The sequence below is a fragment of the Balaenoptera acutorostrata genome, chromosome 18 (genome assembly GCF_949987535.1).
Source record: "Balaenoptera acutorostrata chromosome 18, mBalAcu1.1, whole genome shotgun sequence".
Lineage (NCBI taxonomy): Eukaryota > Metazoa > Chordata > Mammalia > Artiodactyla > Balaenopteridae > Balaenoptera > Balaenoptera acutorostrata.
Window position 1 is genome coordinate 69,701,464 of NC_080081.1, and position 18,189 is coordinate 69,719,652.

General features: G+C 33.4%; 1 protein-coding gene across 6 annotated transcripts in view; it reads right to left on the bottom strand.

The window, feature by feature from the left end:
• The window catches only part of NBEA (neurobeachin), a 631,767-nt gene that overhangs the window by 395,969 nt on the left and 217,609 nt on the right, over nt 1–18,189 (bottom strand). For all 6 annotated transcript variants that reach the window (XM_057532889.1, XM_057532888.1, XM_057532885.1 and 3 more), the window contains exon 30: nt 9,163–9,601. In XM_057532889.1, the coding sequence (XP_057388872.1) occupies nt 9,163–9,601 (439 nt within the window). The remainder of the gene's footprint in view (nt 1–9,162; nt 9,602–18,189) is intronic.

Sequence of the window (18,189 nt, forward strand, 5' to 3'; positions counted from 1 at the left end):
TAAGAATTATTATTTTCAATTTTAGGGGTATTTAAAACTTTTTTGTGACCAAAGTAATTATAATCTTAAATAATTTTACTTGTGCCAAAAAAATTCTTCATTAACTCTTTCTGGATACTTTTTTTTTTCCTTAATGGATAGTGTCAAATTCATCAGACTCAACCTCGAACTTTCAACTATCTTATTAAATTTCCAAAAGCACACACTATGCTTTCAATCCCTTCATTGATCATTCCTCATTGAATACCTTCATTTATTTCACTGAGAGGTGGTGTGACATTATGGAGAATACAGGATGTGGAGTTAGAAGATTAAGGCTTGAGGACTAAATCACTCTCAAGCTATGTGATATTAAATTTCAGTTTTTCAGTAAAAATGGCAAGACAAATGCCACTTCACATATGACTGGAGAAATTAAATGAGACTGTATTTAAAAGAACTTTGTCAATTATGAGATGCCTTATAAATGTTAATAACTGTTACCATTTTCTAAAGTGAAATAATTCTCTGATTCCAAGATAAGGTATTTAGTTACAATGATCTACATAAAGATCAACAGAAAAGAAACCAAACTAATATTTTGGATTTATCATCAAAACTCTTCCCTAAACTTCTAAACTATTTCATTGCCTATCTAGAAAGAAAAGAAAATGATCAATTCTTGATTTGAAAAGAAGTCATTAGTAAAACTACAATATTGTTTCCTAAATCTCTCATTAAAATCCTTATGGATAAAATACAGAAACACAGGCTGATTGACAGTGCTGTGAGACAAATCTGTAGATGGTAGAAAAAACTATTACCAAAGATTCCTGATTAACCTATCATTACCAACTTTGTACAAAAGCTCTCTGTAACAGGCTACTACAGGCATCTTGTCAAGTACTGAGGGTATGAGATATGTATTATGAAAAATTAGTTATATGAATGAGGGAAAAAAATGTTCATCTCAATAACCTGTAATGATAGCTTGTAAATAAATGCAAACAACATTAAATGCCTTTCTACTAAAAAACTTCTGAAAACATCTGATTTAATAGCAATTGACATGAAAGCCTCCAGACACTTCACTGACAGCAAACTCAGTAGTCTGGTAGTTAGTACAACATGGGATATAAATAGAGTAACAGTAGCTAGAAGCTCAGTTTTTAATGTCAAACAGACCTGAGTTAGAATTCTACCTCTAAGGTAGTAAGCAAATAAATCTCTCTAAGCTCCATTCTCCTTACCTTTAAAATGAGACTCATAATAGTTTGTACCTCATAAGACTGTTACAAAGATAAAAGGATATACTGCATATAAAATGCTTAGCACTTTACCTGAAATATAAGTGGTCCAAACATTTTAGCTATCATTAGTATTGCTATGGCTCCCAAAAGTGCTGATGCGATCTGGGTCTACCTCAGCAACAGTATCCAGAGTCAAAGAAGCAATAATCCTGATATACTTTGTGACTGTCAGACCTCATAAAGTCCTATGTATAGTTTTAGGCACCATATTTCAAGAATAATGACAAAAGCATCATGTCCATAAAAGAACAGTTAGGATGACAGTAGATCTAGAACACAAGTCATGTCAGGAAAGACTGAGAGTCTAGAAAACTGTAGTAAAGACATGAGAAAAAATTACACCAATTTTTAAAAATCTGAAGGTATTTGACAAGGAAACAAGATGAAATTTCCACGTATCTCCAAATACCAGATTAGGACCAACAGGGGAAAGAACTCCCTAGTAATTTATATGAGCACCAGTTTCCAAACACTGATGTGTTCAAAGGGCTAGGACGACCATGTCACAGAGTGGTGGTGAGAGAGGTGGGAAGCTGGATTTGACTGATTTCTCTGATTCTTTCTCAATCCATAATTTTATGCATTTGTAAGAACTACTATTTCCCCTTTGATTATTATGCTGAAATTGTTTATCTAGAATCAGAGGACTGTCCATTTTGGTCCTTAATATCATTTCTTCACCAACACTACCCATTCCCTAACACCTTAGACCATTCTCTCTCCTAAGCAATACATTTTACAAATTATTTGAATGTTTATACTTGCCAGTATGTGTTGATAACATATTAGTTATTTTCTGGAATGTTATTATGTATTTGCAACTACTTATATATGAAAGTAAAATTTTTCAGCTCTTACAAAATCTTAGTCAACATTTTCCACTTGGTTACTTATCCCCCCCTACATCAAAAGGCTTACCTAGGAGTTTATGTACCCCTTGTGGGTACCCCATTAGGGTGCATAAAAACACACAAATTTTTAGAGTATATACATTTTTCTAGGGTGAGCATATAATTTTTATCTGGATTTCAAAAATATAGCCGCAAAAGTTGAGCCACCAATCTAGACTATTAACATATTCCATTCTTCTACTAGATCTGCCAGTCATACTGATGGATATCTAGAATACTCTACACTACACACATTTTAAAAAATGCATTATTCTATCTTATGAATATTCTTTCCATATTTTCCCAGACAATTTCACACTTCTGTCTCACAACTTTAAGACTGAAAACTATAACGAAGTGGAAAATTCCTTTATACTACATATAATCTATACATGTGCCAAGGCTGTAAAGGTTATCATCTAAGTAGCACAAGCCAGAAAATTATTCTATCTAATTCACTTCAACAAAATGTTTCACTGAGTGATTAATTATATGTTTTGTAGTACACTGAGTGATACAAAATACATGTAAGTGTGAAATTTTCCATCACTGAATTCATCCTATCTCAAAGCCATAGATTTGGGGTGTGATCTAAGATTTGCTCATTCATTTAACTCTGACGTGTGAGGGACTGTTCTGAGTTCTGAGATATAGCAATGTATAAAACAGAGAAAATCTCTGCCCTCATGGAACTTAATTTCAATAGGGAGAGACAGAAAATACAATAACATAAATGATTAAATATAGTATACCAAGTGGTAAGTGTTGTGAGAAAAATAAGCATGGACAGGAATAAGGAGTATTATTGGAAGGGTGGCTAAGAGAAGACTTATTCAAAAGGTGGTATCTGAGGAAACACTGACAGGGTGAATGAACAAGCCAGGAGGGTATCTAGGGAAGAGTGTCATGGGATAGCGAACAGGAAGAAGGCTAGTGTGACCTGAGAAGATTGAGTGATGTGCAGAGATATAAGAGATGAGATGTAAGAGGTAACAGGGCCTCAGATCATAGGTCCTATAGTCCACTGTAAAGATGTTGTCTTTTCCTCAGAGTGGGACCAGCAGCCATTAAAAGCTTAGGAATAGGGGAGCAATATAACGTTAGGTTATAACAGGATCACGCTGGCTGCTATGTTAAGGATAGACAAGGGGGAAAAGGCAAATGGCGGGGAGACTGGTTAGGAGAATACTACAATAATCTAAGTAAGAAATGAGAGTAATTTGGATCAGAATTGCAAAGTGAAACTGGTGAACAATGGGTCAAATTTTGACTATATTAAGAAGGCAGAACAAACACGACTTGCAGAAGACTGGATGTGGGTATGAGAGAAAAGTCAAAGATGATGTAAAGATTTTTTGCCTTAAGCAACTGGAAGGGCAGAACTTCCATTAACTAAGATAGGGACTGCTATGGTTGGAACAGTTTTTTTTTTTTTTAATAACTGTTAAGTTATTAATCATCCAAGTAGTAATGTTGAATAAGCAATCAGATAGATGAGTCTTCAGTTTAGGAGACAGGTTTGGGCTGAGACATAACATTGGTAGTGATCAGACTATATGTTATTTAATGCCAGGAACATGGGTGAAATCACCAAAGAAGTCAATGCAAATAGATGGAAGAAGTGGTCCAAAGACAGAGTCTTGGGGATCTCCATTAACTAGTTATGTGAGTTTTGTAAAAAGGATACTGCTTGATCTGTACACCTCAAGAACTGTCCTAAGTGTAAAGCGAGATACTGAAGATAAGAAATGGCTTTTAAATAGTGACTTATTAAGACAAGTGAGTTTTATATCTCACTCATGGATCCTATAATAATTCCTTTCTTCTTTCCACTTGCTCCTTCTTTTCTGTAACACTTACTGAGCACTGACAGGTTAAGGGAATACAGCTACACTGACAAGTTAGGGGATACCAACACAAGTAAGACATAACCCGTGTCAGAGATACTTGAAGGAAATACAAGAGACAAATAAATCAACTGCAATGTATTTTGATAACAGCTCTGAACAGAGTTATGCACAAGAACTTTCAGAAACATAAAGGATGAGTTTTATCAGGGAAGAGTAAGCTGAATTGAAAAGGACCAATGGGAATCAGCCAAGAAGAGAAAAGTTCAATAGTAGAAACTTCATGAGGCAAAGAGATATGAAAAATCATAAAAGATTGAAGGACTGCAAATAGATCCTTATGGCTGGTGAAAGATGAGGACTTTCTATTCCAAACTAAGAAGTTCATCCTTTACTGTGTAATAACAAGAAATTGTTTCAAAATCTTCATCAGTATTGCATTTAAGAAAAACATCTCTGACATAAATGTGGAAGATGCATTTGGTGGGGGAACACCTGGAAATAGGTGACAGCTTTGAAACTGGGCATGTCAAATCTTTTCTGGATTTCAGGTCTTTTAACCAAGTTCATAACCATCTGCTACTTTTTGAGACAAATTGTAAGGCCATCTCATTTATTCTATGAATTTGGAGCTTTATGGGACTTTTTGGAAATAATGCATTATTCTATATGTTGGGAAACTGAGTCCCAGAGAACCAAAGAGAATAGATAAGGGTCACACACCTAATTACAGAGACCCATTACTGATAGCCATTTCTTCTAATTTCTAGATTATTACTCTTTATCTAACAAGGCTTACTGTTGTTAAACATTTATCTTGCAAGAAAAAATTGAAACTATGAAGAAAAAAATTTTACTTCTGCTTTTAAGTTGGCATTACAATTTACTGCAGCTCATTAGAAATCACAAGTTTATTTATGATGTTTTCATGATTTATTTGTTGCTATTTTGTAAAGTGTTTAGAATACCAGTAGAGAAATAGGATGTATGAAAAATAACTGAGTATTTCATTAGTCCACCCTTTAAAGAGAGATGCTTTTTTCAGCTCACTGAACTGTCTGTGGAAATGCCAGGAGAGAAAAAGGCAACAACATTGGGGAAATTAGGATACAACCATGCTGGGTCAAAACTGCATCTTCTGGCAACCGGCCTTAAAATATTATGCCCGGGGTACTTGGAGCATAATAAAAGCTGGGATTTCAGTGGCTAGGTATCATAGAAACTTTCAATTGTAAAGGCTGGCACAGGTTTAATCAATGTAGCTTACATTTACTTGCTCATCCTTTAAGTGATATAATCAAAACACTTTTTTAAAAAAATTAGAAAACTATAAGAACAGAAATTGAAGCACTCAGCAGTAATTTTAAGTTTACATATTCTGACTTAATCCTAAGCTTAAAGAAATCAATGTAGGAGGATTCCATCATCTCTACTAAACATTTCTTTTTTATTTATCCTAAATTGTCATCCTTAGCACTAATATTTAAAACATTAATGTTAAAAAACTAGAGAGAGAATACCTAGACTAAGCTTATACTTTAGGTTCAGTAATATGAAGGCTATATATATTGCTTTTTAGTCCCATAATATTTACAAAATATTTTTTATTTCAGAGATTTTCTTTTTCAGAGAATGAAACACTTGGAAGCAAGGATATTAAAAGTTTGAGGGAAAAAATACAAACTAATTTGCCCGAACATATCAAACCCAGTAACTGAAACACAAGCAGGTTTGTAAAATCAAAAGGGATGAAGTATAAATCATAAGATCATTGTATGCTAGCCAGAGAAGCAACACAATTACTAGCTTTTTGTGATATCCCAGACTTCAGATAATTTTCTGAAATATAACAACAGTTAAAATGTATGGAGAAGCATATTGTCCTCTGCCTTTTTTTATTGTCTTTTGTCCAAACTAAGGGGGTGTCTCAGGAATCCCTGGAGAATTAAGACTGAGCTAAATCACAGATATATACAAAATTCTCAAAAGATTAAAAGCATTTGGATATACAGGGTTAAATTTTAGTTTAAAGGATATGGCAAAGCTTAATTGGTTTTAGAGAAAAGCATTCCCTTAATCTAAAAGTTACAGTTACTGATGCCTGAAAAAAATACAGCTCAGCTAGACTATTTTATAAACCATAGATCTACACAGAAATCTATCACAAGAGACAGTACTGTTGGGGAACTTTGCAACTAGATTTATAAGTTCTATTATGAGATTATTAAACTCTTCTCTTAGAAATAAAACCATGATAAATATTCCTCTTCGCTTCATAGTAACAAAACAGTAGAAAAACTCTTGTGGTTTCGTAATCATATTTCCTCTATACATACAGTGTGTTCCATCTATAGAATGATAGTAGCGGATGTCTAGGATTTTCAGTGCTTTACAATTCATAAATATACATCTGTTGGGGCCACTCATTGTAATCAAAGACATATACTTAAATCTGCATAGATGATGAATGGAGGAAATGAAAGAAAAAGAATCAGCATTTCCCATATATGTAGATAAGAAAGTTTATATAATATTTCATAATACAACCTGACAAAAGATTTAATACTAAAAGAAAAGGTTTATTTTAGTTAAGTCTAAATGTTTCTAAAATTTGATGTTGCAATTTACCGAATGAAAACGATATTACAAACTTAAAAACACTGAAATTCATCAATGCGCCATCCTAAGTGAGGAGAAACTCCACATGTAAAGCATAAGTTAACATAACTCAATTAACATCAGTTGTTTTAGGAAGTTATTCCCAAACTTACAATCTAGAATAAGTATAAAGAATACACTGTTGGCATGTTTTCAATAGAACAAATAAACTATTGTCTAACAAAAGGAATATCCTAGGTGATTTCCACTGCGATTGTACAATATTATTATGTATGATTTAGTTACAAAGAAATGAGCAACTGAGTTTACAGCTATTTTTCAACTAAAGATATAAATGAAAAATACATTATTGGTAGAGTAAGACCCATGCTAATTCTGTGTTTGAAACTGTAAGTATTAAAGATTTGCTTCTAAAGCCTGTCTTCTTGGGTTCTATTTTCAAGGAATTCAATCTGATGTTAAAAGACATGTCATAACTTGAATTTCAGACTTTAGTGCTTCAGAAATATGTTTATATACTTCATAATGTAATTATAGCTACCTTAAGACAGATAAGGCAAATGGTAGCAATATATTGGAAATATAATTAAAAAATGCAGTTGTCCAGAAGCACTTGTGGGGATGATGTCTCAGAAAAGCTGCTCAAAGCTCCAGAGTTTGAAGTTAAATTTTTGATGTTGTCACTCTCAATCTATTGAATGGCTGACAGACAATCAAACCCGTCTGGCTGGCTGGCAGCTCATTTTGCTGGCAGGTGGCAAACAATTAGACACACCAATTTGTGCCTCCTGATGACATTAAAGCATGAAACTAAGTTGTATGCAGGGCCTAGTGATTTGTGTGAAAGCATTTCAAAAATAATACTCTTTGCCGTGGCAACTCATTTCAGACTGCCACCTCCCATTATGGCTTTGAGCACTGAAGACGACAGACTTGAGTTACGTGCAGTGCAAGGCCGCTTCTGTTCAATCCGTCATCAGCGCCCCCTGAGACCTCAATCCCCTCCTTTCATCAATATCACCTCATCATTTACATTTGATAGTACTTGAGCTACTGCATATATTAACTACACTGGAGACCCTTCTCCTAAAAAGAATTGAAATATGCTTTGTGCTCCTCGATTTCATTTCTACTTATGCAATTTAGAAGAATGATTCCACTCTCATTGCATTTTGCACAAATGCTACCAGGAACAAGTGGAAAGTTCTATTTTTTGTAAAGCAATATCCTCAAAAGTGTAATAAATTTTGAGTAGCTAAGAATATTGGCACTCAGATGACTGCTTCATTAAGTTTTAATGAAAAAAACTGTTCTAACGATAATCCAAATTAGAACAGAAATATTTTACTTAACGTTTATTTCACTGGATTTTCTTATGCAAATTACAATGATTCTCTGTATTTACTGTTTTATATTTTAACAAAATTTAGGTATAGAACTTAAAAATTAAATGGAACATAAAACTTACGATCCCAAGTTAAATTATTGTAACATTTATTTATAGATAAAGATTTATAGATATACACAATTACAAATACTTACATGCTTATGCTAATATAAATTCATAAACACAAATACACATATATCCTGGGAACACAAACCAAATATGAATTGGCATAAGGAACATCCAAGGAACTATATGAATGAACCTCCAAACTATTAAAAAAAAAAAATTTCCTACCTTTTATACCCCTCCTTTTTTAGTTTTTAAAAAACTTCTGACACTTAACACATTTTATCTTAGAGACAACTATCTGCAAACATTTTATCTCCTTTTACTACTTTAAGTTCATAGAAAACAAACCTGATTCTATCTCTTTATATTTGACATGATGACTAATGCCATTCATATTTTCGCAATAAATTTTCAAGAAATATCTGTAGGATGCTGGTTAAAATGCTTACAGGCAAAATTTAAATCATATTTGTGTATGAAAAAGATAATTCATCCTAACTGAAAATGGCTTTACGGCCACACCTCAACCTCTAAACTCTAAAAAATTACTGTGTCTAACTGGGACAAAGCAGTTTGGCTATTTTAGAGAAAACATTATGGAATATATATTACATTTTGACTATATATTTATTTTGACATTTAAGAAACATTTGATTTCCTAACTTGATCTTTTCTCCCTAAAACAAAAAACAATTACTTTCCAGTTTCCTCACATATATGTATATATAAATGTATATAATATATAAAACATATATATATATATAATGACTTCTCCAATCTACTCTAGTCACTTGATGATAGATTATAATCAGAATCTGTGTTTCCCTATTTCCAATTCAATGTGCTATCCGCCATTTCATATTGAACCCCCTTTTTTGAAACATATTATTAAAATGCCTGACTATGAGATCAATCCGGTCGGCCTGTCACTTTGATAGTCTTTGTAGTAAGAATCTACAGTAAAAAATATAATGTTTTCAAGACCCTCCTAATATTTTTAAATTAACAGACTCTGATTTTCCTTCTATGCATAGAGCACTGTAAATAATTTCAGTACCTACCTGTCAAAGGAATGAAACTGCATAGGAAGAATAGCTTGTGCTTCTCTCTTCAGTGCTGGATCTGGGTATGGGATAGGTTCAGGGCCACATTCTGCAATTTCAACTGGGGCGGCCACAAGACTTTTCAATATTTCCTTGACATTGATGCCTTTGGTTTGACTAATGCTAGATATAGATGGCGCAGGCTTCAACATTTCACTGGGGTTCTCAGTTAGGCTTTCCTGTGACTTTTTCACTTCGGATGACAAAGTGGATAACAGTTCACTCATGGCATCAGGGCCTGTGCTAGGCTCTAATTCTGCCCCGTTCAGGATGCTAGCCACTTGCTCCTCTCCGATTCCTGAATCAGTATGAGGAATGGAACTTTCTAGATGAATATCTTCACCAGGGGTTGGCGTTTCTTTTTCCTTTACCGTGTCTGGAAATGCAGCAGGTGTTTCTGTAATGAAAGAAACTGATTTAAACAAAAAGCTTCACGAGTAAAAACCCAGTATTATTAATAAAATATACTCACATATTAGAATAAATAAAAGAAAACCTGCAAGAAACAAAAAATCTGCTAAATGGATGTGCATAACAACACAACTTGATTAAAACATATCAACCACATACACATGTCATTTTGTTTGGCAAGCATCAACAGAACCCTGTTTCTTTTATAAATCATCTGGCATTTCAAAATTGATATATAAGCATGGAGAAATAGTTCCTACCACAATTGCTTATAGCAGCTTGTAAATAATTATTATATAAAGCTCCCCTTTTATACTTTTGTTAGCTACCAATCATGCAAGATAAATTATTATACTTCTCCAATATCTCCTTAAAAATATTAAGTTACTTTTATATCTTTTTTGGTATTTCAGTAACCAATAATGAAATGCCTGATTGAAATATTTAAACTAAAGATATATTTTAAGTTACACATAATACATAAAATTCTAAAGAGTTAATTGCAAAAAGCATGTCAAATGATTAGTTCAAAAGGATAAATGCTTTGATAATAGAATAGTGAGCCTCACGAATCTAACCTATATGTGCCTTTAAGAACAATTATTTTGGAATACTCATGATGAATCTTTGTGAATAAATATAAATTTCAATTTGTGAAAACTGAATCACAAATATGTATGAAAACGTATATAATATTACTAATTAAAATAGATAAAAAGAAAACCATCTTTAAAATGTTAAATTCCTATTAAATCTCATTATACAAAGGTCACTATAATAAAGTTTTTCATATAATAAAATGTTACCAAATTCTAAATGATGACCCTGAAAAATTTATCTAATCTAAGTATAATGGGAATAATAATAGCTTTTAACTTAATAAAGTCATGTTGAAAAAGAAAATAAGATACACACTTGGGGCTTCCCTGGTGGCGCAGTGGTTGAGAATCTGCCTGCCAATGCAGGGGACACGGGTTCGAGCCCTGGTCTGGGAAGATCCCACATGCCACGGAGCAACTAGGCCCATGAGCCACAACTACTGAGCCTGCGCATCTGGAGCCTGTGCTCCGCAACAAGAGAGGCCACGATAGTGAGAGGCCCGCGCACCGCGATGAAGAGTGGCCCCCGCTTGCCGCAACTGGAGAAAGCCCTCGCATAGAAACGAAGACCCAACACAGCAAAAATAAATAAATAAATTAAAAAAAAAAGATACACACTTATTTACTTGCGGTTCCTGCATGAAGTACTTAGTAAATGGCAGCTATTTGTATTACTTTAATAACTAATAGTTATTCTTTGTAATACAAGAAGGGCAAGCTAAATTATGTCTATGATCTCTTCGAAATTAACATCTGTAAGTTCTTTAAAACTGCCCTTAGGTTTGTTTGTTTATTTATTCATTCATTCATTCTTGACTTGTTGGGTCTTCGTCGTGGTGCGTGGGCTTCTCATTGTGGTGGCTTCTCTTGTTGTGGAGCGTGGACTCTAGGCACGTGGGCTTCAGTAGTTGTGGCATGTGGGCTCAGTAGTTGTGGCTCGCAGGCTTAGTTGCTCCACGGCATGTGGGATCCTCCCGGACCAGGGATCGAACCTATCTACCCTGCACTGGCAGACGGATTCTTAACCACTGCACCACCAGGGAAGTACCGAAACTGCCCTTAGGTGTTTTTGTTGTTGTTGTTGTTGATTTCTTTGTTTCTTTGATTTAAAAGGTTATTAGAACAGGAAACTAAGGATATACATCTCTCAGAAGTCCATGTCATGTGGCAGTTTTCCTCATATTTATTAAATAGGTTTTAGTTTTGCTTGTTTGTTTGGGCAAGGATGTTAGAATTGAAAGAACAAAAGTTTACTCTGCAGAACATGATAATAATATTCAAACACTAGATGAACAACATGAAAAACAGGTTTTTCTTAGTTGCTCTCAAGGCTAAAACTTAAAATAACTGCATAAAGTTTTTTTGAGAAGACAGAAAATTTCAGTAATATTACTGGCAAAACACTAGAGAAGGAAAAACATAAGAGGTAAAGATAACAATTTGGCGTTTTTTAAATAAAACCTTGTGAGAGCAGATTAAGACAAATTAGAATAATAGCATTAGGAATAAGATGAAGAGAAAGAATCAAGATGCTTCTGCAATATCTAGCTTGAAGAAAAAAAATTAAAAGAATGGTGATATGTCACTAACTGAAGAAGAAAGCAAAAAAGAAGCAAGTTTATTCAGGAAAATAATGAATTAATTGAGTATGCAGAATCTCTGGAACATTTATATCTGTAAGTCAAGGAAACTATGGCCATATATTTAGGGAACATTCAAACAGAGGTGACAATCAAATTTTGGAAACTGATGAAATTACCTAGGAATATAGGATGGGAAGATGGCTAAGCCAGTTATTTCCACTCTTAGAGATACTACTGAGTTTACTTAATGCATGTTTAATCTACAGATTACATATTCTTGGAGAGAAAACACAGCAGAAAAATCAGGAGAGAATTAAACAGCGATAGTGACATTTCTATGGCAACAGGACAGAGAATGTAAACACAGAAACAAAATAAGAACTCTAACATCAACAAAATATCACAGTGGAATAGTTACTAGCGTGGGCTAACTTTTCTTACAGAGTTTAATTGTCAAAAGGCATATAGTCAAGTCTAGCACTTAGTCTAAATTTAGCTAATTTATAGATCTTGTCTACAGGTTTGGCTTTACCCTAACATGATGTCTCAGAATCTTTATTTATGATGTGTTTTACATTAAGAGCTACATGAAAATGTAAACTTTTCAAGTTGTATTTGTCTGAAATATAAGCATTTTGCTAGCAAACAAAATATCTAAGAAAATAAAATCTTTGGTTTGTGTCCACAAAGTGTCATATAAAAAGATTTTTTCTACCAACTATACAATTTTTTGCTTTTCTATTCAACTGACTCTCTCAGTAGACAACTAAAATCTATAGCTCAGTAGCTAGATACATGGAACTTCAATATAAATGTTGACCTCTTGATTATAAAACACAATTAAAAGTTTATTAAATTTGAATATTAAAATATTTTCAAATGACTCATCAAAATATTTATACAGTAATAAAAATCTTAATTTTTTTTACTGTGAATGATAAAAGAATTATTTCAAGAGAGCAGTAATTTTGATATTTCAATAAGAATTCTATTCAAATACATAAGTTTTGTAAAGTTTATGATCTTATTCACCTAGAAATAAAAATAAACACCAATGAAAAATTTTATAACAGTAATTGCAAATAGAAAACAGGTCAATACTCAAAAAACCTACCTTAATTTCCCATTATGCATTTACAGAACACACTCTGAGATGATAGCATAAGCTTCAGCTTAGACGAATTACATGTTTCCAGAATGCTTCTTTGTAACACTAAAGTACTTTGAGGATTTAACCCAAGTGACTTCAATAGAAGCTAAGCATGAGCAGCACAGAAAGTATAAATGATTGCACCTGTGCAGGTTATATTACTGACAGGAGACTTGCAACTTTTCAGTAGTTCTCGACAGTTTCTGTAGCAATAGGCCATGTCAGTACACAAAGGAGAAATATTACTAGCCTGAGTGATCTTAACCTTGTCAGAACAGGCAGTTGGGTGCCAGATGCCTCTTTTTCTTACTGTTTTTCATTGAACCTAATGAGTTCATCTAATGCATGTTCGGAAAAATATGGGGTTAAGTTCAGCAAATGACATGATTTCTACATTGTGACCTCATTTAACACATTCCTTCCACCAAAAATCTTGTTTTATGATAATTTATGAAGTGTTTCAATATTTCTTACCTATTAAATTACTCAAATTGCTATTTTCCCAACTACTTTAATAAGGAATAACATGAAAGGAACATACAGCTTCTTGTTAGTATAGCACTAAAAATTACATCAAGATTACTTATTTGCTCTTCAAATAGTAATATTAAGCAAACTATTCACATTAGAGTAATTTAAAGTAAACAAAAAGATCTGTATATAACTTGTATATCTTGTTTATATTAAATGCAAATTAGTTAAATTGCATAAAAATTAACCAAAACTCCAAAGAGAAAAGAAAATACAGAGCCCAACCACTCTATCAGCTATTCTCTCTACTTATCTTCAATTTCTACCTCTCATCCCTAGCTCTGGTCCCTTTATCTGCAGATCAGTATCTCCCACCCTAAAAGAACAACCTCTTACTCCCGCCTCCCTTCAGCTACTTTGGGTATTTCTCCTTTCTTTCTGAAAAGAATATGTCATAAGAAAGATCATGGGAATGTAGTCAAGTTGATAAAGGTTTCAATTCTGGCTCCACAACTTACTAGTTTTCCATGTTATCTTGAACAAGTTAGTTACGCTTTAAAAGCTGCAAGGACCACACTTGAAAAATGTAGATCTTATGTGTGCTATGAGGATTAAGAAATGTATCAGGCTATCACCTGTAATGTGCTTGCTTGATTTAGCTTCCCAAAGGTTTAGAAGATTTCCACAGACATCTCAAAATTAACGCATCTAAAAATGGAAGTCTTGGTCATTCTCTTCAAATAATCTACCTCCGTTCTTGCTTGCTTTGACAAATGATTACTTATCATCTCGGTACTTCAGACCAGACAGCTAGGTATTATCTTTGAAAACTTCTCACACCCTCATGCCCCACATCCAATCTATTACCATATCCTGTCAATTTTACTTCCAAAGTATGTCTAATTTATCTTCCTGTTTAATCTCTACTGCCGCCACACCTTAGTCCTAAGCAATAGCAGTTCTTACCTAGAAAACAACAGCCTCGGATGGTTTATTCAGTTTCCCTCAATGCCCCTCTAATCTATTCCCTCACTGTTCTCAGAATACTCTTGTAAAATTGTAAACCAGAATACTCTTGTAAAATTGTATGATACTTGTAGCAGGCAGAATTATGCCCCCTCCCTCCCAACGACGTCCACGTCCTAATCTCCATAACCTGTGAATATTACCTTACATGGCAAAAAGGACATTAAATGGAAGGGCTTTGAGAAGAGACTAGCCTGAATTATCCAGGTGGGCTCAATCAAACCTCAAAGCAGAAAACCTTTCCTAGCTGTGCTCAGAGGAAGATGTGACTACAGAAGAATAGTCCGAAAGATGCACAGTTCTTGGTTTTAAAAATGGAGGAATAAGAAACAAAGCCATAAGCCAAGAATATGAGTGGCCTCTGGAAGCTGGAAAAGGCAAGGAAAACAGATTCTCCTCAAGAGCCTCCAAAAAGGCATGCAGCCTGGAGGATGTCTTGATTTTAGCCTGGTGAAATCCATGTTAGACTTCTGACCTAAAGAACTATAAAATAATAAATTTGTCTTGTTTTAGGCCAGTAAGTCTGTGGTAATTTGTTATGGCAGCAATGGAACACTAATATAACTCTCCTCTGCTTAGTTTAAAAACCAGATCCTTAGTATAGTTTACAAGCCCTACATGATTTGGTTCCTGCTTACTTGTCTAAATTCATGGAATGCTTCTCTTTCACTTGATTCTTATGTTCCACCCCACATACGTTCCCAAAATATGCCCAGGAATTTCTCTGAATATGTGGCTACATTTTCGGAAATGTGCTTCCACTATCCCCATTCTTTTTCCCAAACTAACCGAATTCATTGTTTGGTTCAAAGCTTAAATATCACTTCTATAAGGCCTTTCCCAACCCCCAAATTAAATTAGGTTTCTTCTTTTGTACTTTCTCATAATAATCTGTAATTTTATTTCTTTGAATACAACATAGCTTGCAATTATATAGTTAAGTGTGTGGTTTCTAAAAGTCTATCTTCCTCACTAGAATGTTAGCTTCATAAAGATAGGGACTTTGTGATCACTATTATGTATCTCCAGTACCTAGTATGTAATAGGAAACCATTCATTTATTCAGCAAATACATAATGAATGAATCATAAGGTAAGTTGGAAAAAAGATCAAATTAGAAGATGAAAGAAAAAAGAGAGGAGGGAGGCTTTTGTTGGTACCCTTACTAATACTGAAAACAGACATTTATTTTAAAGAGTTGAAGTTTTAAAAACATATTTGTTAGGGATAACTGAGCATGATTTTCACCTGTAAATAAGATAAAATATATAGGATATTTGACATCAGTATCCAATAAGAATTCTATAAATATTATACTAATGACAGTGTAGAGTACGCGTAAAATAAATAATGCACCCCTATAATGAATTACGAGTCCATTAAAAATGACTCCAAAAGCAAGATAAAATAACAAATGTGCAAGCTGAAAATCACAGTGTTTGATTATATGAATGTAGCAATTTATTTAATAAATGTTAGCTTTACTTCTAAGTATGCAATAAATAAAAACTGAGTGGTAAAAAAATTATTGGCATATCTTTCACTGCTCCCTTAATATATATTTCTAAGAGTAAAATTAGTAGAACAAGGATCACGGATATTTTTATTCTATGTAAAATGCACATATTTATATTCTCACCCTTCAAAATTTTGCCCAATTTGAAAATTATGGTACAGTTTTGTTTCAATATAAATGTATTTGATTATGAGTAGATTTAAATAAATTTCCCTTATTTGTACTTACATTGCCTTTCTCTTACTAACTGTTCAGCTGTTTTTTACATTTTTCCATTGCTGTGATATATTCTTTTAATTGATCTGTAAGAGTTCTTTATTTATTAAGGATTAACCTTTATCACATAAATGTAAATTTTTTCCTGTTTGCATTTTTTCTTTTCATTTTGTTAACATTTTCAGACATGCAGATAAATAAAACTTATTTAGTCATATCTTTACAACTTCAGTCTTTGATGTTATGATTTAAAACATCTTTTCTTATATTATATAAATATTAATTTTAATTTTCTTGAGTTATGTTGTTTCCTTTTTCACTTTAAATTTTAATACATGTGGAATTTATTTAGCATGTTATATGAAATAAGGACATAAATTTATTTTTTTCAATTGGCTACCCCATTTGGTAATACCAATACCACTTGCCAAATAATACTTCCTCTTCCATTTGATTAGAAAAGTTATATTTATTATATATGAAATACTCATACAAATTCCTACCTATTTGTAGACTGTTTATGCCATATGTCTATTCTCGTGTAAGTGGCACAATATCTTAATTATTTTATTTCCTGTGAACATAATTCTTTTCCCTGACAATAAATTGCTAGAGGAAAACTAATACAACATATTTATTTGTAAGATCACCTAAATATTAACATTCTTCTTTTGAAACCTAATGTGAAATAATTAACATAAATCTTCTACAGCTTCTAGGACAAGCTATGAATAAAAATTTCCTTTCTCTGTTTTAAGTATGTTTATTAATGAAATACATTTTATGGCTACCATCAATATTCAACTTTTTAAAAATTGTTTAGCTTTCTCAATAACTTACCCATTTACTTAACAAATATTTACTGTATGTACTTCCAAGTGCCATGCTAGATATTAGGAATTACCTTCTTCAAGCACACATTCTAATAGACAAACAAATAAATAAATTGTATAAGTGCAAGAAGGGAAATAAAGAGGATGCCATGATAAGAAAATAAGGTGGTTGTGGGGTGGAAGCTCCTTAGCTATAGTAGTCGGGGAAAGCCTCTGTGAGGAGGTGACCTTTAACCAGACACCTGAAGGATAAGTACTCTACAGTCATACAAAAAATAGGGAAAAGAGAGAGCCAAAAACTAGGAACAAAATACAAAGATCACGAGGCAGGAAAGTGCTTGGCATGATTTAAGAACTAAAAGGTAGTTTCATTGTAGTGAGCAAATGCAAGAACCACATGAAATGAAGTTAGGAAGGTAGTGATATTTTACTCTAAATGTTATGAGAAATTTTTATGTCAAAAAGAGACATAATCTCATTTATATTTTAAAATAAACTGCAGCAAAACTATAAAAAATCAAATAAAGATCAGCAAGACAAGGGGCGAGGAAACCACTTTGGAGACGACTGTAGTAATCCAGATAAGTTAGAACTAGAGTAGTCTTGCCACTATAAGTTAAGACATTTTAACTGTTTTGAAAACTATAGGAATCCCTTAGGAAGTTTTTGAAAGAAAAATTATTATATTTGTTATATTATAAAATATTTATTATATGAACGTATTATATTAAATATAAATTACATTTCGTTACATTACTTTATTATTTTACATAATAATGTTAATTTAAAACTTGTCATCAGTAACAGACTAAATCAGCGGTCCCCAACTTTTTTTGGCACCAGGGACTGGTTTCGTGGAAGACAATTTTTCCACAGATGGTTGGTGGGGGGCGGTTCAGGTGGTAATGTGAGCGATGGGGAGCGGAGCTGCAGATGAAGCTTCCCTCGCTAGCCTGCCACTCACCTCACCTCCTGCTGTGTGGCCCAGTTCCTAACAGGCCGCGGACCAGTACCGGTCTGTGGCCCGGGAGTTGGGGGCCCCTGGACTAAATGACTAGAGACAAGAAGTCCAAGGAAGAAACTACGCAATACTCCAAGGGCTGAAGGACTATCAAAGATTAAGAAGAAGAGAGAGGCCAAAGAGCTAGTTCAGAATTTTTTAAAAGGCTCAATAACGAGG